General features: G+C 37.2%; 1 protein-coding gene across 9 annotated transcripts in view; it reads right to left on the bottom strand.

Annotated features, from left to right (window-relative positions):
- NBEAL1 (neurobeachin like 1) overlaps positions 1–25426 on the bottom strand; it is a 197873-nt gene extending 172447 nt beyond the window's left edge. For 4 of the 9 annotated variants that reach the window (XM_059393241.1, XM_059393243.1, XM_059393235.1 and 1 more), the window contains exons 1-3: positions 25233–25426; positions 23927–24212; positions 234–325 (exon numbers count right to left, since the gene is read on the bottom strand). In XM_059393241.1, the coding sequence (XP_059249224.1) occupies positions 234–325; positions 23927–23977 (143 nt within the window). In that variant the 5' untranslated portion in view covers positions 23978–24212; positions 25233–25426. Of the gene's footprint in view, positions 1–233; positions 326–23926; positions 24213–24449; positions 24608–25232 lie in introns of all 9 variants that reach the window. The other 5 variants (XM_059393236.1, XM_059393237.1, XM_059393238.1 and 2 more) reach the window with 5 other exon arrangements.
- Between the last annotated feature and the right edge of the window lie 268 nt (positions 25427–25694).

Raw genomic sequence — 25694 nt, 5'->3', positions numbered from 1 at the left:
GAACTGCAGGACACCCAGTTGCTAGTAGTTAGTTCTCTCTACTCCTAGGAGCCAAGTTTCATATTAGCAGGAAAACCTGCTATAATCAATTAACAAAGTCTGCCATGAGAGCAGGGTTATGCAGGAATACTTTGCGTGTCACATAATCGCCATTCTTCTAACAGGTCTTCAATGAACTCTTTGTGCCTCAAATTCACAAACTCATCTAAGGTTAAGAAATTGTTTCTACATACCTGGTAGGCAGCTTTTCAAAGTCAACATCTAAGAACTGTTCATAGCTAGAAACAAAATTGTCCAACCAGAGCTTCAGGTAATCTGGATCTTTCTGAAATAAGAAAACCAAGATTAAGTATATCTATCTGAAAAAAAAAATGCTTTCATTCCTATAAGCAGATATGAAGCAATAATATGAAATCTCTTAAGTTATATTCATGAAAACGTATGTGCTATTTTAAAATGTCTATGAAGTATAGGGGCGCCTGGGGTGGCTGTCAGGTTAAGCGTCTGCCTTCAGCTCAGAGCATGATCTCAGGGTCCTGGGATGGAGGCCCACATCAGTTCCCCGCCCAGCGGGGAGTTTGCTTCTCCCTCTTCCTGAGTCCCTCCCTGCCACTCATGTTCTCTCTCTCGCTCTCAAATAAATAAGTTAAATCTTTAAAAAAAAAATAATAAAATGTCTATTAAGTACAGGGAACCCTCAAATGGCTTCCCATGTCACTCACACAAAGAGCTACAGTCTTAACAATGTTCTACAAGATTCTAAACAATTTGCCCTCCCCTGTCTCTCTGACCTTATCCACTATTACCCTGTACTACTCTGGCTTCCTGGCTGTTACTGAGACGAGCCAGACATACTCCCACCTCAACTCCTTTTAGTAGCTGTTTTCTCAACCCAGAAGACTCTTCCCCCAGATAGATGCATGGCTAACTCTCTCACCTTCTTCAAGTCATTCCTTAAACAACATTCTCGGAAAAGCCTACTTTACCACCCTGTCTTAAAACTGCAAATCTTCTTACTAACCTTTACCTGATCCTATTCTTTTCCCCACCCCACAATGCTTTCTCACCATTTATCATACCATGTCATTTACTTAGTTATTAATTTATTGTCTGTCATTACCCCTAGAATATAGGCTTCACAAGTGTAAGGTCTTTCTAAGGGCTTATCACAAGTGACTTCTTTTTTTTTTTTTGGTAAAGATTTTATTTATTTATTTGACAGAGAGAGATCACAAGTAGGCAGAGAGGCAGGCAGAGAGAGGAGGAAGCAGTCTCCCTGCTGAGCAGAGAGCCTGATGCGGGACTCAATCACAGGACCCTGGAACATGACCTGAGCCGAAGGCAGAGGCTTTAACCCACTGAGCCACCCAGGCGCCCCCACAAGTGACTTCTTTTCGTTAACTGATGGACAGTGCCTGGCAACGAGCAGGTGCTCAATACATATGTGTTTAATGAATTAGTGAGAAATAGAAGATACATGAATAAAAATCAGATATAGATCATTAACCTAAACATAAAAATTAAAACTCTTCTAAAAGAAAATATAGGAGACATAATATACCTTTTATGAGATACACCTTTGCAACCTTGGGGTAGACGTAGATTTCTTGGGGAGCACACAAAAAAATCACAAACCAAAAAGATAATAATAAGTTTTAATCAAAATTAAAAAGCATCTATCCATCAAAAGACACCATTAAGGAAACGAAAAGGCATGCCATATACAAGCTGAAAATATTCTTAATACATGTATCTGACAAAGAACTTACACCAAGAATATATAAAGAACTCCTAAAAATCGGGGTGCCTGGGTGGCTCAGTGGATTAAGCCGCTGCCTTCGGCTCAGGTCATGATCTCAGTGTCCTGGGATCAAGCCCCGCATCAGGCTCATTGCTCAGCGGGGAGCCTGCTTCTCTCTCTCTCTCTGCCTGACTCTGCCTACTTGTGATCTCTCTCTGTCAAATAAATAAATAAATAAAATCTTAAAAAAAAAAAGTATTCTATATTCATACAGTGGATTACTATTCAGGAATAACACTAAATGAAAAGTTGATACAATGACAAGCAGAAATTTTAAAAACATGACTCAGCAAGAAATGCCAGGCATTAAAGTGTATACACTGTATGATTTCATTTATACAAAGTTCTAGAGCAGGCTATGGTGACAGAAATGAGATCACTGGCTCTCTGTCAGAGGACTGACTATAAAGGGACAGAAAGGAAACTTTCCTAGGTGACAGGAATTTTCTATTTTTTTATATAGTAGTTACACAATGTTTGCCTGCATCAAAACATGCAATTTCACACTTAAAATGTGTGCATTTCACAGACTGTAAGTTATATCTCAAAGCTTATTTGAAATAAAATGCTTCCTCGGAAATGTCTTTTTAAATATAAATCACTAAAAATGATGCTCAAATTTATTTCCTTCCTCTCCTTAACTCTTCTTTAATGCAGTCAATTTCAACAATTCTCAGAAGTTTTACTTAGTCATTAACTATTATTGGTTAGGCACTGCACTTGGGAAGGGAACGCAAGTAATTTATTTCCTAAAATAAAAGCATTACACTACAAATCAGAATTGCTAAAAGAATGTTCCCAGAATGTACAGATACTGCTGACCTTTTGTGTATTTGCTTTTTTCTATTAATACACTGTTCCAAAATCAGATTGTAAATTGCCACTATCTACATCATCACTGAGAAATAAAATGGAAATAATTCCGAAAAAGATTTCTCATGTGAGAAATTTTCTCAAGGGTTCCATTACTTGCTATTTTCCTTTTCAACTAGCACAGGATTCATTTATTCATTTATCCACTCAGAATAGGAATCCAGAAATACAAATAGCTGGAGTTTTCCCTATCATTTTTAATAGAGCAGAGGATTATCTCTCTGTAAAAGTTAGACACAAAACAGTCTCATAACACCATAAAGAATTAATGCATTTGTCCTCATAGTTTATTTAGGAACTCTACAGTATCTGGTTCAGTCTAAAGGTCAGGGTCACCAAGTGGTTGGCAGGTACAAGGTTCTCCTAGGAAGCCGAACAACTATACTGAAAGAAATGATACTTAAATCTGGAAATGTTTCATTTAATAAAAAGTAAAGCAGTTGTAGTTTTTTGAGCATATGCTATGTGCTAAGTACTACAACAGGCATTTTCAAATACGCATCATTCCATTTACTCCTTACACCTACCCAGAGGTTTCATTTCCCCATTTTGTAGGTTAGAAAAGGGATGTTCTAGAATATGTAACTTGTCCAGTCACACAGTTAGTAATTGATAGTTCTGGGATTAAAATGCAAGATACATGAATCCATCTGTGCTCCTTCTACTACACTATGCTATCTTTGAAATACAAGCACAGCTTTAGTGAGCAAATAGAGGAAAAGAGTTAGCAGGGTCAGCAAACCCAAAGCCATAAACAATTTAACACAAAAAAACCAGCCACATCCTATACAGCCTGATAAAATACTTAGAGAATCTACATTTTACTGCCAAAAACCATAAAAAGAAAGATCTCCACAAACCCAGAAACCATATTAATTAAATCTCAAATTTAGTCACTTTCATGGTTAAGAGTCTGGTATACTGAAACACCATAGTACAATCTATCTTACCATTTGTACACTATTAACATAACACATAAACGTATTATGTACTCAGGAGCACTGGGGCCAAATTACAGGGACTCTAATACCTGCTTTGCCAGTTTCTTGAACAAATCATCCTATCAGTTTTTTCCTCTATAAAAATGAATATAATTAAAGTATCTTTCTTACAGGGCTGTTATAAAAATTAAATAATCGAATACATGTCAAGGACTTAGAATAATTCCTCGCACAAAGTATATGCTTAAGTATTAATATTTTTATAACCCACTACGTGTCAAAATTAGGAAACTCCCATAAAACAGAATACCCTATGCAACAAATATAAATGATCCCCCTTGCCCAATGATTTTAATTGTATTCTTTTCTTTTTAAATCTCTTTGCATTTATTATCTATGTGACTTTGGCCAGGTTACTTGATTTCTGCAATCCGTTCTTCATCTATAATATTATTTCCTACCTCATAGAGTGTTGAGAGCATTAAATAAGATAATACATGCAAGGCATTCAACAATGCCTGTCATTTAGCGATTATTTAAAACATGCCAGTTACCATTATTAAACTGGCCATGATTCGGTGTTAATAAAATAAGCACTTACAAAATAACTACAAAATCAACTTTACTGATTCTGCTCTCAAATATTCATTCAATCATCTGCCATTGTTTAAAATAATCTTTCATTTGAACTGTTATATAGGTCTCTACTGATCTTTTTTTTTTTAAGATTTTATTTATTTATTTGACAGACAGAGATCACAAGTAGGCAGAGAGGAAGGCAGAGAGAGAGAGAGGGAAGCAGGCTCCCTGCTGAGCAGAGAGCCCGATGCGGGACTCGATCCCAGGACCGAGATCATGACCTGAGCCGAAGGCAGCTGCTTAACCCACTGAGCCACCCAGGCACCCTCTACTGATCTTTCAGCTTTAATTTCTCCTCCCTATACACAGTTACTAATGGGATTTGTTAAATTTAAACCTAATCATTTCTTCCCTCCTGTTTAAATACCTTCAATGGCCCCCATTACCACAGGATGAAGTTTAAACACTGTCTAATACAGTAGCCACTAGCCAAATGTGATTATTTAAATTACATTAATGCACAGAAGGCTTTTATCTTAACACCCACTTCCCTGTTGGAAAGCATTAGTAGGTAATGGAATTAGGAAATCCAAGCAATTTCACCTAGTTCTTAAGGGGTAAGGTTACAGGTAAAAGTAGGGGAACACCTGACTTCCTCCATGCAATAATGGAATGCAATATTCCTTCAAGTTTTAAAACTATAAACTTTTAAATACATAGATGTATTTCAACTAATACTAGGCAGTTCCCAACTTACATATGAGCTACATTTATAAAAGTTCATGTAAGTCAGTTACATTCATAATATAGTTTCTAATTCCTACCAAAAGAAGATAAATCTCCCCTCAATAGAAACACAATTATTAAGGATAAATCATCTTTCAGGTCAGTCCTCAAGTTTTTCTTGACAGAATCTAGCTACCTCAAAAAAACATTTAGTAAGTACATACTAACCATATAAATCAAGAACAGTACTAGACTCGGTGCACCTGGGTGGCTCAGTGGGTTAAGCCTCTGCCTTCAGCTCATGTCATGATCTCAGGGTCCTGGATAGAGCCCCGCATCAGGGTCCCTGTTCAGCGGGGAGCCTGCATTCCACCCCCACCCCCCCCCACCTGCCTCTCTGCCTACTTGTGATCTCTCTCTGTCAAATAAATAAATAAAATCTTTAAAAAAAAAAAGAAAAAGAATAGTACTAGACTCTATGGCTATGATGACAACTAAAATGCAATCTTAAGTCAATTTTACCTAGAGAAACAAACAAAAAACCTATAATCTTATCCTCAAAGTGCTCACTGTTCTATAGAAGAAAGGCATAAATAAATAAAAGGCACAACAGCGTAAGAAGTAAAGCAGTTGTAGAAAGTATTGAAATAATAAAAAGGTGAAGCCTAGCTGGCTCAGTTGGTAGAATACACAACTCTTGATCTTGGGGTTGTGAGTTCAAGCCCCACAGTGGGGGTAGAGAGTCCTTAAAATGAAATCTTAAAAAAAAAAGAGGTAAAGGATCTATAATCGAGGAACTACAGAACACTCATGAAAGAAACTGAAGAAGAGGGAAAAAAGATGGAAGAGCATTCCATGTTCATGGGTGGGAAGAATAAACATTGTTAAAATGTCCATACTACCTAGAGCAATCTATACTTTCAATGCCATCCTGATCAAAGTTCCACAGCATTTTTCAAAGAGCTGGAACAAACAATCCTAAAATTTGTATGGAACCAGAGGAGACCCCGAATTGTTAAGGAAATATTGAAAAAGAAAAATAAAACGGGGGGCATCACATTGCCTGATTTCAAGCTTCACTATAAAGCTGTGATCACCAAAACTGCATGGTACTGGCACAAAATCAGACAGACCAGTGGAACAGAGTAGAGAGCCTCAACTCTATGGTCAAATAATCTTCAACAAAGCAGGAAAAATATAAAGTGGAAAAAAGACAATCTCTTCAATAAATGGTGCTGGGAAAACTGGACAGTTATATGGAAGAATGAAACTCAACCATTCTCTTACTGCATACACAAAGGTAAACTCAAAATAGATAAAAGAACTCAACATGAGGCAGGAATCTATCAAAATCCTAGAGAAGAACATTGACAATTAATCTCTTCAACATCAGCCACAGCCAACTTCTTTCAAGACATGTCCCCAAAGGCAAAGGAAACAAAAGCAAAAATGAACTTTTGGGACTCAATCAAAATCAAAAGTTTCTGCACAGCAAAGGAAACAGTCAACAAAACAAAGAGGCAACCCATATAATGGGAGAAGATATTCACAGATAACACTACAAAGGGCTGACATCCAAGATCTATAAAAACTCCTCAAACTCAACACACACAGAACAGATAATTACGTCAAAAAATGGAGGGCAGAAGACATGAACAGACGCTTCTCCAAAGAAGACATTCAAATGGTTAACAGACACATGAAAAAATGTTCATCATCATTAGCAATTAGGGAGATTCATATCAAAACCACATAGAGATACCACCTTACACCAGTCAGAATGGCCAAAATCAACAGGACAATAAACAAGTGTTGGAGAGGATGTGGATGAAGGGGAACCCTCTTACACTGTTGGTGGGAATGCAAGTTGGTGCATTCCTTAAGAAATTAAAAATATAGCTATCCTATGACCCTGCAATTGCACTACTGGGTATTTACCCTAAGAAACAGATGTAGTGAAAAGAAGGGCCATCTGTACCCCAATGTTCAAAGCAGCAATAGCCACAGTCACCAAACTGTGGAAAGAACCAAGATGCCCTTCAACAGACGAATGGATAAAGAAGATATGGTCCATATATACAATGGAGTATTACGCCTCCATCAGAAAGGATAAATACCCAACTTTTGTATCAACATGGACAGGACTGGAGGAGATTATGCTGAGTGAAATAAGTCAAGCAGAGAGTCAACTATCATATGGTTTCACTTACATGTGGAGCATTAAGAAATAATATGGAGGACACTGGGAGAAGGAGAGAAGTGAGTTGGGGGAAATCCGAGGGGGAGACAAACCATGAGAGACTGTGGACTCTGAGAAACAAATTGAGGGTTTTGGAGGGGATGGGGGGTTGGGTGAGCCTGATGGTGGCTATTAAGGAGGGCACGTACTGCATGGAGCACTGGGTGAGGTACATGAACAATGAACTCTGGAACACTGAAAAAAAAATTTAATTTAAAAAAAAGAAAAAGAATTAAAAAGGGAGTTATTGACTATTAAAATCAGAAATAACTGAGACTTGCAAAAGAAACTACTATTAACATACTCTCAATCTCACCTCCACATTCTTAAGATGATATACATATAGTTCATGCCATTCATCCCAAGATGTTATATAGTGACTTAATAAAATTAAATACACTCCTTAATATATGTCAGCCTTCTTAGATGTGTATTTCTTGCAAAAACTGAAAAACAATAAATTTGAGAATTTTCACATTAAAAAACTTTTAATTTCCCTCACTCTACCTTCTTTCTATTTATTCTTGTCTTCTTGAAATGGGTGGTATATTAATAATCTATTTCTGCATAACAAATTAAATAAATTCAGGAGTTTAAACAACAAATATTTTATCAGTTTTTTGGGTGATGAATTCAAAACCAGCTCAGAATTTCTCATGAGCCTTCATCATAATGAAGATGTCAAGCAGGGCTACAGTCATAGCAAAGCTAGACTGGGCTGGAAGAATTACTTTCAGCCTCACTCATGTGGTGGCTGGCAAGGCTTCCGTTCTTCACAACATGGGCCTCTCCACTGGGCTGAACACAACACAGCAGCTGGCTTCACCAAGTCAATTAGCCAAGAAAAAAAAAGGAATAACTGAGATGAAAACAAGAATGTCTTTTCTAATTTCAGAAATGATACACCATCACTTTTGCCAAATTCTATGGTCACGAAAGAACCCTGTACAACGTAGGAGAGGATGTGAGGATCTTAAAGACTGGTGACCACAAATGTCTTTCTAGTTCACTAATTTTTAGCCTTTTTTTAAACATATGTATTTTTTTAAGGTTTTATTTATTTGACAGAGAGAACACAAGCAGGGGGAACACCAGGCAGAGGGAGAATCAGGATCCCTGCTGAGAAAGAAGCCCAATGCAGGACTCAGTCCCAGGACCCTGGGATCATGACCTGAGCCAAAGGCAGATGCTTAACAGACTGAGCTACCCAGGTGCCCCTAAATAGATGTATTAAAGCAATAAATTTTCCTAAGTAATGTGTAGCCACTTCCCATCAAGTTCTAAAATACAGTATCATTCAGGTCCCCCCAAATTCTTACTTATCTATTTTGGGGGGGAGGAGGGACAGAGGGAGAGGAAGAGAGCAGGCTTGGGTCTCCATCTCACAACCCTGAAATCATTAGCTGAGGCAAAAATCAGGAGTCAGACACCTGACTGAGCCACACAGGTGCCCCTCAAAATTCTAATTTTTATTGCTTGTTTTCTAATCAAAAGTTTATTTAAAAGGGTATTTCATGGGGGCACCTGGGTGGCTCAGTGGGTTAAGCCTTCAGCTCAGGTCATGATCTCAGGGTCCTGGGATTGAGTCCCACATCGGGCTCTCTGCTCAGTGGGGAGCCTGTTTCCCTCTCTCTCTCTGCCTGCTTCTCTGCCTACTTGTGATCTCAGTCTATCAAATAAATAAATCTTTTTTTAAAAAAAAAAGGGTATTTCATGGCTTCCAAACATTCCTTTTTAATCTTTTCGCTATTGTTATCTTCTTTCATTGTCATTGTTAAATATACTCTATTGATCATTAGAAATTTGTTGAAATTTGCTCTAAGGTCTGTTATATCACTTTTGTAAATGTGTGCTTGAAAGGAATGTTTGTTGGGTATAGTGTTCTACATAGATCCATAACATCAAGTTTATCAATTCTATTTGAGTCTTCTGAGTATCTTTACTGACTTGTCTATTCCTTCTATCAAGTACTGACTTTTTTTCTTAATTAGTAAGGCAAGTTAAATAGAAAAAAAAAACCCTTACAATTGTCATATGTTCATTTCTCTGTGCTTGCTTTAAGACTATGAGGTACACACAAATTTAAAATTATTACATCTTCCTGGTAAACGCAACTGTTTTGTTTTGGTCAACATGGCTTTATTTCACTTTACCCTTTGGAAAAATTTCATTTGGTTAGAAGTAATAGATTAAAAATGTCAACCTTTTTCCTTCTGTCATTCTTACTGAAAAATCAGCTATTAATCTGTCATCCCTTTTAAGATAATCTTTTTTTTTCCTCTGACAGCTTTTAAGATTTTTTTTTTTTTTTTTGGTTTTCTGCAAAACTACTACAGTTTCCCTACAATGTATCTTGATATGGAATTAGTTTTAATTATTCTGCTTGAAATTCAGTGGACTTTCATTAATCTTGGAACGCTCTCACCTGTAATCTCTTCAAATATTACATTTGTTTCATTTTTCCTTTCCTTTCCTTTTCAGAGTCCAATTAAAGTGGAGGTACAGCACAGTGGCAGAGCATTTGACTGCAGAGTCCAATTAAACATGGATTAAGCCTTTTCATACTAGCCCTCCTACCTCTTAACCTTTCTTCCCTATCTTCCATTTTTTTGACTCCTACTTTATCCTGTAGAAAGGACTTACCTCCCTTCCAATTAACTAATTCTCTTTGACTGTCTAAACTCTTACCAACCACATTTACTGGTTCTTAAACAAGTTTATTAGGTTAAAATTATTATTAGGTTTCCCCCCTATTTCTAGATACTCTGTTTCTTTTTTTGAAATGGCTAGTTCACTTTTTATATCATATTTCTCTGATTCTAAGTTGTTTTGTTTTTAAAACAAAATCAAAAACAAAATCTTTGAAATCAAAATGCATCTTATCCAGAGAGGCTGCTATTAAGACTTATTTGTCAATGCCTGTGCAAACCTGGTAAAAGCTGTTTCATATTGTCCTTTCACTAGATTCATGTACAAATTACTGTATGTTGAATTTAATTGGCCAAAAAATTATAATATAATTATGCAATAAAATGAAGTTTTCATGTATACAAAAATAAGACATGAAAACAGAGCACAAGGGTATAATTTGACATTAATGATATACCTATTCCTTACTGTAGAAATAATCACAATTTTATGTTTTATGGCAAGGCAACAGCTAAGGGCTTTACAAAGTTGATAATGGCAGATACCCTCAAATAGAGGAAACTGAAATACATGCAAAAAGAATTACCTACCATATGCCAATCAGTGCAAATAAAGACTAGAGAATCTGTCAAATCCCTTGGAAAATATGAAAGAAATTCCAAGGCAATGAGAGTCTAGTATGGTTGATTCACACATCATGAATTAAAGTATTAAGTCGCAATTTGAAAAAATATTTGGTATCTGAACTGAAGTTTCTTCTTCCAGAAGATATGCGTTTGCTTTTACCAAGCCACAGACTAGTCTGCAAGACCTAGGGCTTTTGGACTTTCCCTACAATGAAAGGGAAATTTGATTTGCAAATTCATGAAAGAATCAACTGGTGGTCTCTTTTACCTTTTGGCTCTGTTAACACAGTCATTTTCTCCTGGAATCCCCAAGTGAAGATCAAAGAGTTAGGTGGGTTTGTTTCCACTTGACCTTTACCCCACGGGTATATTCTTTTAGGGGTCATAATGGAAAAATCTATTAGACTTCTCACTCTGATTAGTCCCTTACCTTTGATTTCTTCCTTCCATCCACAAGACAACGAAAACACAAAAGATCAAGTTCGCCAGGAAAGGTAGCTTTATTCTCCATCTACCTAAGTTCCTGTTTTCACTAAGATATAGCCTCATAATGCCTTACATCTTGCCAGCTTCTCAATGACATTAAGATATTTCTTAATTTTATTCAGAATCGTAAATGATTTTCAGAAGGGTTGGTCTAACAACCTAGACTAATTTATTACCAAAAGTAAAGTCTAAACTAAGGTCACTTTTCCTTCATACCTTTGGTCAGGATTTCTATGAGCCTGGAACATATTCTGTGGCTACTAAACTACTATTCATTCTTTAAAACCTTGACCCAATGCTATCTCTTTAAGTAATCCATGATGACTTCATTCATCTTCCCTAAGGTCTCACATCTAAGCCCCCAATCTAAATGGGAAACTCACTATTTGGAGATGAAGTCAGTCAATTAAATAGATAAAAGAGACAAAATTTTGATGAAAAGAAAATGTGTCACATCTTAAAAGGTTTAGAAGTCATTTTAACATAAATGAAAAAGCAACATTCAAACAGAGGTCTAGAAAAAAAAAATTAGGCGTAGAATACACCAATCCCTAGAGAGAAGATTTCAAATTTTACTTTAGATATATCTTTATTTTTATTTTATTTATTTATTTATTTATTTATTTATTTATTTTTTAAGATTGTACTTACTCTTTGTCAAAGGGAGAGAGAGAAAGAACAATCAGGGGAGCAGCTGGCAGAGGGAGAAGCAGACCCCCCACTGAGCAAGGAGCCTGATCCCAGGACCCTGGAATTATGACCTGAGACAGATGCTCATCTAAGTCACCCAGGCGTCCCTGTATTTCTTAAATTAAGGGGAAAAAAAACACACCTGTTGTTCAGATAATTAAGTTCCAGGTTTGATCAACGTAGTGCAGAAAATTCGGCTCAACTTAGCAAGACTTGAAAAGCCAACATCTGGAATGTTTTAATGTTAGGTATAACGTGACTTGCTGCATTAATTTTGTGTTCACCTTGGAGTTTCACACACAGTAGACAGGTAAAGAAATGTCTGACATCAGGTGTTTTTGGAAAGGCAGCCAAGTGATCAAATGTACCGCTGTGGTATGGGATGCTAATAGCAGGAAAGGCTGTACATATGGAAGGACAGGAAATACAAACGGACTCTCTGTACTTCCTGTTCAATTTTGCTATGAACCTAAAACTGCTCTAAAAAAAGCTAGTTTAAAATTTTTTAAAAAGAGAAAAATACACAATTTAAGGGATAAGATGACAGTAAATACCATCTGTATACAGTAAGCACCCAATAACTAGTTGAATTGGACTACAGTGAATCATTTTTTTTTTTTTAAAGATTTTATTTATTTGGGGCACCTGGGTGGTTCAGTCCTTAGGCGTCTGCATTCCACTCGGGTCATGATCTCAGGGTCCTGGGATCAAGCCCCACTTCAGGCTCCCTGCTCAGTGGAGAGCCTGCGCCTGCTTCTCCCTCTCCCTCTGTTGCTCCTCCTGCTTGTGCTCCCTCTCTCTCTCTCTCTCATTGCCTCTCTATGTCAAATAAATAAAATAAAAAAATTAAAAATAAAATCTTTTTTTTCTTTTAAGATTTCATTTATTCATTTATTTGACAGAGAGCACACAAGCAGGGGGAACGGCAGGCAGAGGGAGAAGCAGACTCCCTGCTAAGCAAGAAGCCTGATGCAAGACATGATCCCAGCACTCTGGAAACATGACCTAAGCCAAAGATGCTAAATGGACTGAGCCACCCAGGAGTCCCTGAATTCTGTTTGTTTGTTTTTTTAAAGTTTTCTTAAGTTTATTTATTTAATAATCTCTATACCCAACATGGAGCTCAAATTCAAGAGTTGCATACTCTTACAATTGAGCCAATCAGGCACCCCTACCTACAGTGAATTCTTTTAAGAAAAGCCTACCATTGTGAATGTATTAACTAAATATAACACTGATACTTTTTAATTGGAGCTTAAAAGCTTCAAGTTGAAGTTTCATGTCAGGCTGAAATTTTTCAAATTTAGTATCTTAATGATTCATAGTAGTAAAGGTAATTAATTTATAGACACCCATAAAGTACTTTAACTGAAATATCTCTGAAAAATGAAATTTTTACTCTCAGCATGTCTGTATTTTCTATAACTAATTGTATCTTAAATTTAAAAAATTTTAATTCTAACATAAAACACTACTTTCCTTTGAACATAAATCTAAATTAGAAAATTTATGTATTTTTATGCCTAAAAGGAAGCTCAGTCACTTGAAAATTGAAATTTTCATTTAAACTTATTTAAATATTATATTTTGACAAAAATCCTAAGTCAAAATTGCTCAATAAAAAAGTATAAATTCACCTCACAATGATATCATAAATTAAAATAGTACTTATCTTTCTTACTATTCAAATGTTTTAATGTCATAAAAAGTAATTTGACAAATATATCAAACAAAACTGAATTTTTTTTAGAGGCAAATTGTAAACTTTGAGAGATGTATGAATCAGTTAATGCTTTGGTTCAATGTGAATAGACAACTCTGAGTTTGAATTTAAGTCACAAAACATAAATTAAAATGTTGAAACACCCAAAGAACAAATAATCCAATCAAGAAATGGACAGAAGACATGAACAGATGTTTCTGCAAAGAAGACATCCAAATGGCCAAAAGACACCTGAAAAAGTGCTCAACATCACTCGGCATTAGGGAAATACAATCAAAACCACAATGAGATACCACCTCACACCAGTCAGAATGGCTAAAATTAACAAATCAGGAAACTACAGATGTTGGTAAGGATGCAGAGAAAAGGGAACCCTCCTACACTGTTGGTGGGAATACAAGCTGGTGCAGCCACTCTGGAAAACAGTATGGAGGTTCCTCAAAAAGTTGAAAATAGCTCTACCCTATGACCTTGCAATTGCACTACCAGGTATTTACCCCAAAGATAGAAAGGTAGTGATCTAAAGGGGCGCCTGTTCCCCAATATTTATAGCAGCAATGTCCACAATAGGCAAACTAGGGAAAGAGCCCAGATGTCCATCAACTGATAAATGGATATAGAAGATGTGGTATATATCTACAATGGAATACTACTCAGCCATCAAAAAACGAAATCTTGCCATTTGCAACAAGGTCAATGGAACTAGAGGGTATTATTGTAAGCAAAACACATCAATCAGAGAAAGACAATTATCATATTATCTCACTGATATTTGTAATTTAAGAAACAAAACAGAGAACCATAGGGGAAAACAAGATGAAACCAGAGAGGGAGACAAACCATAAGAGCCTCTTAATCTTAGGAAACAAACTGAGGGTTACAGAGGGGAGGGGGATGGGGGATGGGGTGGCTGGGTGATGGGACACTGGCGAGGGTATGTGTTGTGGTAAACGCTGGGCGTTGGGTAAGACTGATAAATCACAGAGCTGTATGCCTGAAACAAATAATACATTACTGTTAATTAAAAAACAAAAAAATTTAATTTAAAATAAAAAAGAAAGTAAATGTTGATATGCCTTAGATATAGATAAGACATTACTTTGAATATTTTAAAAGACAGTATAGTAGCTCAACCAGTTAAGTGTCTGTTTCTTGATTTAAGCTCAGGTCCCAATCTCAGGGTTGTGAGACTGAGCCCCACGTTGAGCTTGGTGCTGGGTGTGGAGCTTGCTTAAGAGTCTCTCTCCATCTCTCTCTGCCCCTCTTCCTCCCCATCCCCCCAGCACCACTGCTGGCCCATGCACACACATTTTACTAAAAAAAAAAAAAAAGTTTTAAAAAAACAGTATAGGACATATTAAATATATTTAAGCGCAGAGCTCCTCATTTTCCTTATTGAAAAAGAAATAAGGTGACTTCCATTCTTTTTGGTAAAAGCTAAGGAAATGAGGAGGAAATGAATGTTGCTAACTCTTGTCTGAATTCTGACAACATCAAAGAAACTGATTTACAGTTGTGGCAGATGCCAGTCATTTCAGATAGCTACCACATCTTAGTAGATTTTGAATGACCAGAATAAAATTTTCTGAAAAAATAAATACCATTTTCATAAAATAAATCAAAAGTTTGTCAAAACCTCTAGGTATAAACAGAAAAAGCAAGTTAGGTAGGTCAAACACTTAAATTCATATACTACAGGGCAATAAACTTTGATCTATAAGCATTATATTTTACCTATTTTAAAATGAAGGACTACTAAGAATTAAGTGCAGTGCCTGATTCCAAAAGTACCTACTTATAATTCATAATGATTCTAATAAAGGAGAATATTTAAAATGGCAACCACTAACTACCAAAGATTAAAGTAAGTTATGATTTTTTCATAACTTTTTCCAACTTTAGTATTTTTCTGGAACTTAGGAATAGTCTAATTATCCATATCTTAACAAGTACACACATAAAACTATTCTAAGTAGTTTTATAATATATTGTAAAAGTAGCAAACCTGCATTAGAAGTATCAATAGTATACCTAAGAAAAAAAATGAATAAAGTAAAACATCTATCATTTACCTACCATAAATCAGGTCTTAGTCCCAACGCCTGAGGCTAACCTAACAGGAAAACACCAGCATTTTCCTCGCTAAAGTGAAGGGGAAGACAAATACGTCTTTTGTTCCAAATACTACAGAACATCATGCTGGAGTTACTAGACAATGTAGTTTCTAAGACAAGAGAAAATAAGTGAAGGCAGAAGAATTAGAAAGTGGACTTCCCATTTTCTATAGGGGACTTTCTGTACGCAGGAAGCCAGATGAGTTGTTCAGTCATAAGAAAGTATGGTCTCCAGTGCCCTCCTCAGATGTACCAAAAGAACATCTAAGAATATGGAGCCAAGAGCAATAAAGAACAGTGGCCTGTGCAACTACACCCACAAACAGAACCATGGGAACATTCCTTCTCTGAAAGTAAAGAGACCAGGACACATTTGCCCAGTTTTCAGAATCGCTGTGGACGAAAGCTCCTATATGCCTCCCATTCTTTCTGTTGTTTCAAGAGTCTTTATTGTGGCATTCCTATTTCAGTTACCACAGTATGTTGGGTTGATCGGGGCCAGATACCAACAGTATCTTCTGAGGTCACGGGTCTCAGTATCAATAAAAACCACAACTAGACCTAATACATATTACAAGATCTTGGGTTTCAACTAATTCCATGATTGGATGAGACTTCTGGAATTCTTAAAATGGAGATGAAACAGATTTTGTATATGGGAAAGATATGAATAACTGTAACCAAGAAATCAGAAAGTGGTGGACTAGATTCTTGATCCCAAATTTCACCCCCTTGTAATAAACCTGCCAAGTAATTTTGCAATAGGGAAAGGAAGCTATAGAAAAGGTAAGGTAGCAACAATGTATCAATACTGATCAAGGTTTCCTAAAACATGTCCAAGAACCCTGGGATTATTAGAAATATTTCTGGGTCCACAGGTTTCATATAAAAGTTTGTGAAGTTTGTATTCACATTTCTATTTCAAATTAATTTAAGTATATTAAAGTGGACTACCTTGTAACTAGTACTCAATTTCAGTGGTCACATTTGCACTGCTACCAACAAATATCCGTGACTTTTCAATTTGTAGAGCTACATTTTTCAAATTACAGATGGATTCTTGGCAATCTGAAACTTTTCAGATATTCTAGAGTAGTGCCATGCAAAGTGTGGTACAGACAGCAATAAAGGTCCCTTGGCCAGAGAAGTACAAAAATCAAAATTAACATTTTCAAACCTTAAAAGCAGCAGTCTGGCAGTAATTTTAAGCCTGCTACATTTAATTTAAAAATTAATGAAGTGGGGATTTGTATTTTTAACATTTTTCCCACTTGTTTTAGAATTACTTGGCTAGAGCCAATAATAATCTCTTTTTTAAAAAGTATTTATTTGAGAGAGAGAGAGAGAAGGCATGGGGAGGCGAGGAGAGGGGTAGAGGGAGAGGAAGGGAAGCAGACTCCTCTCTGAGCACAGAGCCCCCATGGGGGGTTCAGTCTCACAACACTGAGATCACTACCTGAGCCAAGAGTCTGTGCCACCCAGGCACCCCAACAATAATCTCTTAACTATCCATTCCAATATATGTTCCATAATGCTTTTCTTTATTGCCATACTCAATTTGACAATATTGACTAGTCCCCTCTTTCTAAAAGCCCTCTACTTGACGCAACTGCTCACTCCTGGTCCTCCTCCTATATAAACCCTTTACAAACTCTTCTTCTCTTCTTAAGTGATCATGTTCCCCAGGGCTCCCTATGACCTTCTTCTCTTCTTACTTCCATATAACTCTTCAGTAATTGCCAATAAACCTGAATCTACCAAGAAAAAAATTGAGAATTATTTTAGCCTATTATTTTTCACTCATGCTCCTATCTACACAATTAAGTGCTATCAATTCTACTTTCTACCAGGGAAGTTCAAATTTTGATACTCAAAAAAATAAGTAAGAAATATTCATGCATCTTAATAACTTTTTCAAGTGGTGCATGAGCTCCTCAAGTCAAACCGCAAAGGTAATATTCCTTTCCTAAAGGCTACTTCCATGTTTATTGATATAAAATATTCATTTCTTGCTTTCACATCTAACCCTAACATAAACAGGTTAACCACTACTACTGAGCTGCTAAGCATTTTTTTTTTGTTTTGCTTCAAGTCAAACTTTACTTCCCTTATATACAAAGTCATTATTAAGCCACAGAAAATTAAGAGCCATTTTCTATTTTACACATACCAGAGACTTATTAAATATAGGTTAAATTATAAGGGTTGATGTATATTGAGGCATCTTACTAAAAGCTTCACTTTGGATTATAATTAAATTATAATTTTCTCATTGGAAGAGTTTATGTTCATCCCATTTTTTCCAAATCTACATTTAAAAAAGAGCTACTTGCCTTTTTATCTGAATAAAACAACTCTAAATTCTATTTTCTTTATGAAGCAAAACTTTTATTCTGAAAAGGAAGTTTACTCTGAGCTCATTGCAAAACTATCTATTTCAGTCATATTCCAGATTTAGCAGGACAAAGGGCAACAGCAGGAAATGGAGCATCACCAAGGTCCAAAACAAACTTGGTTTAGAGTAAAAAAAAAAAAAAAATATCTCATATTAGGATAATTAAGCACTATGCTTGAAAGAAAAATAAAAACAGATTAAAAATTAAGACACTGATGAGGGGCACCTGGGTGGCTCGGTGGGTTAAAGCTTCTGCCTTCAGCTCAGGTCCTGATCCCAGGGTCCTAGGACTGAGCCCCACATCGGGCTCTCTACTCAGCAGGGAGCCTGCTTCTTTCTCTCTCTGCCTGCCCCTCTGCCTACTTGTGATCTCTGTCTGTCAAATAAATAAATAAAATCTTAAAAAAAAAAATTAAGACACTGATGAGCACTGCTTCATCACTAGATAAAAAAGATTTGAATATTGTTCTGTAATATTAAATAAAGGCAAAATGGAAGAAATGATACACTGTCCAGTTCATACATGTATTTCAAAACTAACAAAGATAACATTTTATATTTCGTAGCCTTACAGTGCATTTAATATAATCAATTCATCTTTTCTCAACAGCTCTGAGATGCTAAAATAGTTATTTCTTTCCATTTCACAGATGAGAAAACTGTTAACATGAAGAAATTATGTAACCCTCTTGTCAGGTCCTTCCTTAAGCTCAGAAGCAAAACTAGGACTAAATCTTGGCTCTAATTCTGTAGCTTCACAAAACTTTTTAGTGTAAAATAAGTATCCAAAAAAAAAAAAGCAAATGACCAAAATGAACCATAAATTTTCAACCCACACTGCCACATTTCAAATGTCATGATGCTTTTGAGTCACCTTGTATCTTTTTAGTGAGTTCATGCATTTGATACTTTCCACTACACGGAACAAAAATAACTTAATCTTATCTAAGAATTTGAGAAGCTCAGTTTCTCTTTTTCGTATTCTGGGGATCAGCTATAGCACTCCCAAAAGGCTAAATGTGAAACAGAAATATATCCTAATGCCTATCCAAGGGGAGTTGAGAGAAGGATTTTATGATACGTGTATGTCTTGCTAGTTATAATATATGAATTCCAAAAAGTTGTATGATAATATAGAGATGAAAACTGTTCTCAGCACTCTCTCTCTTACCATAAGCACATTATGTAAAAAAAAAGTCAAAGGATACAGGGAATAACATGGTGCCTCCTACAGATAATATGAACTGAAATGTAAATCAATTTGTCTTTAAAACTTAAGAAAAACATGCGCAGACAAGAAATAGTTAAGTACTAAACTAAAATACAGATACATGATTAAACCTGTTCAAATTAATGTTTAACTTATAAGAGCTATATGAAATGCACTGTTAATGAAATCCTTGATCCTGGGTGGGTATGACCATTTGGAGGTAAGAAAAGTTCAGACTACATAATCTAGTCAAATTATCTGTAGAACATAGGAATGCTGGGTGTTCAGAAATCATCCTTCCTATATTATGTAATAATAACTACATGACATTAAAAAATAAGCCACTAAGAAGATGCATGTTTCTAACAATGCAATTAATTTCTACTCCTAGAAGGAGAAAGCGAAAAATCAGACCTGAAAAATTTGGTTAGAAAAAAAAATAGCCAACGGGCACCTGGGTGGCTCAGTGGGTTAAGCCTCTGCCTTCAGCTCAGGTCATGATCTCAGGGTCCTAGAATCAAGCCCCACATCAGGCTCTCTGCTCAGCAGGGAGCCTGCTCCCCCTACCACCACCCCTGCCTGCCTCTCTGCCTACTTGTGATCTCTCTCTCTGTGTCAAATAAATAAATAAAATCTTTTAAAAAAAAAAAAAGGCAGAAAGAAAGAAAAAAAAAGAGAAAAACAAATAGCCAAGTGTTTTACCCCAATTTTTAAATATCAAGTTTAATATGTGGGAAGCCACCTGCTAAAAACTGGAACCAGTAATTTATTTTAATTGTACTTGAAAGCCTTTAATCACTAGCATTTAGGCTTACAACCAAACCCAGACTAATAGAAAACATATTTATATATTCTCTTTTCTTCTGCCTACCTAAACAGTATGACCCAAGGACTATTTCTGACATTACCCTATTTAAACACATACTAAAATTTTACATTTCTAAGTGGTAACTTTTAAAACATTGCATTACACAAAAACCCTAGAACAGTATTTTAATATTGATCTATGACTAATAAACTGTGGAATACCTGTGCAGGTTATCACTGTGGCAAATACGGAGGATGTCCTAACCTTACCACTCTAGAGCAGACTTTAAAAAATTTTCAAAGTCATCTTTATCTGGTATGTATACGATGTTTGGTATGTATAGCACACTAACTAGGGCAGCAAAATGGTAAACAATATTTAAATTTTAATCATTAAAGATGAACTTGAGGGGCACCTGGGTCAGTTAAGAGTCTGTCTTCGGCTCAGGTCAGGATCCTGGGATGAACCCCACATTGTGCTCCCTGATCAACTGGGAGCCTGCTTCTCCCTCTCCCTCCGCCTGCCACTCCCCCTGCTTGTGCTCTCTCCCTCTCCCTCTCTTTCAAATAAATAAATAAAATCTTTGAAAAAAAAAAAAAAAGATCAACTTGATACTTAAGAAAGATAAGTGGTCACCTTGGGGGATGCTAATAAATCCAGTCATTAAAACAAAGAGAAAGAATCAAATATTTATTCTGCCTGCCTTCCCTTTAAGGAACTGTCAAACAGCTGACAAGGGAATGCTTGTCTATGTATGTTCTGCCAATAAATGATAGAATTGGAATATCACAGTTTTGCAAATTCCTAATGAAATAATCAATACATGTAGGTAAAACTCACTGATAGCAGAGACACATAAATTATTCTAGGCTTCCCCCACCAAATAGAATGTCAATCAGCCACGTCTCTAGATCTGCTAGTTTGCAGACACCAGGAGAGAAAAACAATTAAAATCAAGGATATAACCAGCAAAATCCAGACTGAGGAAAATGCTAAAGTCAAAAGCTGGTTTTGTCAACAAATAAATAGAAGGAACAAAAAGTATGGTGAGGGAGAAATATTTAACAGACATGTTAAAATATTTAACAGACATTTTCAACAAATATGATGTGTATACTTTGAATCAAACAAACAGCAGGAAAATAAATTTATGATACCACAGAAAAGTTTGAATACTGACCAGGTATATGATGATTCAAAGAATTATCATATTCTGATTGTTTTTAAGAAGAGTTCTTGTTTTATAGATATACTTTTAAATACTTATTAAATAAGATTATGTTGTCTAGGATTTAAAACAATGCAGGGGTAGTAGATTATTGAAAACATTACTGAACATGAATCGAAACAGGATGACAGATACAAAAGTGTTCATTAGATTATCTTCTTTATTTATGTCCACTTGAAATTTTCCATAAGGAAAAGCTTAAGGATGAACTTAAAAAGGTCTATATGACAATCCACAAGCATAAGGACAAAATACGCCTCACTTCGAGGTCAAAACAAATGAAAATCTTAAGGGTGAGTTAAACAAGCATTCTCCCTATACACACACACACTCTTAAATGAAATATGAGAAAATGTGACCAAAGAGATAAGTCTTGCTCAAGGTCACAAAATAAAAAGGAGCAGAACCAAAACTTGACTTCTCAATTACAAGCCCACAGAGAAGTCCAAGTTGGAGCTAAGTTAAAAGATCTGTGCAATCCTGAAGAAGACTGATGGCCCATTAGAGGTGTTAAAAATGGTATTTAAAGTTAGGTGGGAAAAAAAGGCAGGTGTTTTGAAAGACAAAATGCTAGAATGAGAACAATAAGCCTAGGGTATAAGGACCTGGGCATTTGGTAATCCTCCTCAACAGGGTAGCAGAAGTGTTAAACCTGGGATATATACTTGGAAACTATTTGAATTCAAGGTGTTGGTAGAAAACAGAGTTGTTACCTAGCTTACAAGCTTATAAGTAAAGTGATGAAACATTAAATCATTATTTTAATAACAATTTTTGAAAATAGTTGAAAAAATCTTAAATCTTATTACGTGCACAACTGATTTAAATCTTAAACATAAAAATGGATTTATAAAAAAAAGGGGGAGTGACTTATCTTCCTGTCCAAAAATAGGCTCTAAAATTTGACCATGAAGGGTCTTCGTTGTTTACTTAGACATCTTCATAAAAGAGTGAAGATTCGTATTTATATTAAGTTATCAAGAATATAACTCTGGGTATGCCAACAAACTATTTTTTTTTTAAAGATTTTATTTTTAAGTAATCTCTACACCCAATGCGGGGCTCAAACTCACAACCCCGAGATCATGAGCTGCACACTCTACCAGCTGAACCAGCCAGGTGCCCATACCAACTTTTCAATAAGCACAATGACAAAACGAGAACTCCACCTCCAAGCAACATAATTAATGAACAAGACAATGTAATGCCATTTACCTTTTGTCATCCTAAAAATGTAAAACCTACTAAGTTTAATGTATTTTTAAATAAATCATTTTTGGACCACCAGACATTCATACTAAAATGCATTTTAATTTTTGGCTGACATATGTTAGTGACTATTTTCAAAAGTGGTGAATTAAATTCCTTTTTTATTAGAAGAGTGGTCTATTTTTAAAAAGACATTTCTGGCATTAAATTACACAAGACTAAAAAGCTATTTTAAAAATCCATACAAACATTTCAAAGTGGATGTCCTTCAGTAATTTTGAGAACTGCCAAACCAGGAAGTCAAAGAAAATTCCAGTGTGATCTCTAAAATTTAGTATTAGAGATAACTGAGATTGTTTGTTAAAGAATAACTTGTTCTTTAAAAACCTGAATAAAAAAGGAGCCAGGAGGGATAATGCAGAAACAGAAGCTGAGACCTGAGAACTTCACCAGACTTAAAGTAACTCAAGTAGTAAATTAGAGATGTTTCTCTAACTCTCGCCAATATCTTCAAAGTACTAATGTAGCTCCTCTCTTGAAAAACATGTTTCTAAGTAGTATATTTCTACCCCAACAAACCAAAATCAAAGCTAAGGTGTAAAAATTCACATAAAGACAAACACAAAAATTTCCTTTTGAATGAGAAAATAGGGGTGCCTGGGTGGCTCAGTGGGTTAAAGCCTCTGCCTTCAGCTCAGGTCATAATCCCAGCGGGGAGCCTGCTTACTCCTCTCTCTCTCTGCCTGCCTCTCTGTCTACTTGTGATCTGTCAAATAAATAAATAAAATCTTTTAAAAAAATGGAAAAATAAAATATACTAAGGAGTCATAATGGATAAAAGCATGGACCTGACTCAGGTGGTTCTGATTCTCATAGCCCGTTTAAGCTCTGCATCAATTTTCATATCAGTGAAAGGGGATAATTATAAAACCCATCTCACAGGATTTTTGTGTGACTCAAATGAGACAACACTCAAAAGGTCCTATCATCGCAGTAAACTTATAGTAACCACCTCAAACCAATAACCATTTTCTCATAAGGAATAATCTTTTTTTAAGCCAATTAAAAGGTTAATTATAGGAAAAATGCTAAATGCTCTTCTCATAAAAATATCTCTATCCCACCTCCAATTTGTGGGAGAAAAAGAAAAACACATAAGCAAATATTTTATTTTTCTCCTAAGGTCATAATATCACATATAATTTGGGGATCACTTAAGAAAAATATCGAAACCAGGGGTGCCTGGGTGGCTCAGTGGGTTAAAGCCTCTGCCTCCGGCTCAGGTCATGATCTCAGGGTCCGGGGACTGAGCCCCACATTGGGCTCTCTGCTCAGCAGGGAGACTGCTTCCCCCGCTTTCTCTGCCTGCCTCTCTGCCTACTTGTGATCTCTCTCTCTGTTAAAGAAAGAAAGATATCAAAACCATACCTATAGGATTTAAAAATTTTGTCAGTATTGTATATGTGTTCAAACCCGGGAAATGGGGAAAACAGAAAACTCCATGTTTTTAAATTTGACCTCACTACTATGAATAAAAATATGCTACTCCATTAAATAAAGTAAGGCCAGTCACAAAATATTTTAAAACAAAGTATTTTAAAACTTAGGAATAAAAAGGAAAGCAATTACCTTTGTACAATAAAGCATCCAAAGTTCAAAGAGTCTCTCTCTGGATGCCATTCTCGCTTTCACTCTGGCACTTTAATTTTTCCTCCAAAAAAAAAAAAAAAATGTGTTCAAGACCACAGCATGTTCACTTTATTCTCCAAGTTTTTCAGCCGTTACAGTAAAGCTCAAAGCAGCAGGGAAAACAAAAAGAAGTGAAACAAATGGGCTGTCTTCTGGCCAATAAAATTCAGTTCAAGCAGTTACTCCAACTTATCTTCATCAGTGGGAGCTGGGCGATTAAATAAATCTGCGAAAGAGGAAAATACGCAAAGGTTTGCTAGAAACAGAGACCATATTTTTAAAAATGTAGATTGATCAGAACTATAGATGATTGACTTCACTTCCCGCAAACAACCAGCTAAGCTTTTCTAGTTGAGTTCACAGAAACTGGTGCTTCAGGAAAACATCGCGGCCAACACAATATTTCACACCAACGTCCCTAGGGCAGGGGTGCCTGGGTGGCTCAGTGGGTTAAAGCCTTTACCTTCAGCCCAGGTCAAGATCCCAGGGTCCCAGGATCATGATCCCAGGGTCCCGGGATCGAGATCCGAGGGTCCCAGGCTCGAGCCCCGCATCGGGCTGTCTGCTCAGCAGGGAGCCTGCTTCCTCCTCTCTCTGACTGCCTCTCTGCCTACTTGTGATCTGTCAAATAAATTAAAAAAAAAAAAAATTCCCTAGGGCAGATCCTGAAAGGTGAGTACTCATAACCCAAAATGCATCCCGTTGCCACTCGTTTATTTTCTATAAACAGAAAGCCACACTCAGTAGTGCTGTATTTCCAAGACAAAGAATCCCTTAGAATTTTCTAGTCTGCTTCTCAAAACTTGTTGGGAATGTTTGTCGTTCAGTCAGTCGCAGGGCAGGGCGTGGGGAGGAGGGTGAAGAATTCCCGGTTTGTTTATTTTAACAGTCTGGGAGAGTGAAAGTTGACCAGCCCACCTGGCCTCACACCTTCTCCATCCCGGAAGAAGAAAGGAGCCGCACAGACCCTCCCCGGGTTTTCGGGGATCTTTAAATTGCCTCCTCGCATCCCAGCCAGCCAGAACAGAGGCAACCCTAAGGTGTGCCAAGCCGCGAGGAGCAGCTCTGGAAATGGGACGACGCGAGCACGGCATCCTCCGACCCGCTATCCACGCCCGGCCGACCGCCCTGGGACACACCCGGGTCCCCCTCGCCCCCTCGCAGCCGCCCCAGGCTCTACGGCGCACCCCGGGCCCTCCCACATCTGCCGCACAGCCCCGTCGTCCCCAAGACCCGCTCCCCTCACCGCGCTCACGTCGGGGGGCTGCGCCAAGGCCGCCAGGCCGACGTCTAACTTACTTCCCTCGCCCCCTTCCCCAGCCGAAGCCCCGTGTCACCTCGCAGCAGGACAGGCGGGCGGGAGAGGGAGGCGGGGCGGGGACGGCGCGAGGCGGGGAGCGAGGGCCTGGAGGAGCCAAGGGCGGGACCGTCCTCTCGGCTAATCGCTCCGGCCTCTAAGGATTTACCCGGCCCCGGGGCAGAGGCTGCTCATTGGCTGCCCAGGCTGGAAGGGGGCGGGTGACTTGAAGACCCGCCCCAGCATTCCTGCGCAGTCGCAGTCGACCGCGCTCCCGAAGCTTCGGGGACGGGCGCCAGCCGGGGCGTTCCAGCGAGTCGTACCCAGGCTGGCGGTGTAGGCTGACGGACGTGCTGACGTTCTTGCCCCGCCACTGCAGGGGACGGTAGCGTTCGGCGGACGGCGTCATTT

This window comes from Mustela nigripes, chromosome 3 (genome assembly GCF_022355385.1).
Source record: "Mustela nigripes isolate SB6536 chromosome 3, MUSNIG.SB6536, whole genome shotgun sequence".
In the NCBI taxonomy this organism is placed as follows: domain Eukaryota; kingdom Metazoa; phylum Chordata; class Mammalia; order Carnivora; family Mustelidae; genus Mustela; species Mustela nigripes.
This window is presented reverse-complemented; position numbering and strand designations above follow the sequence as displayed.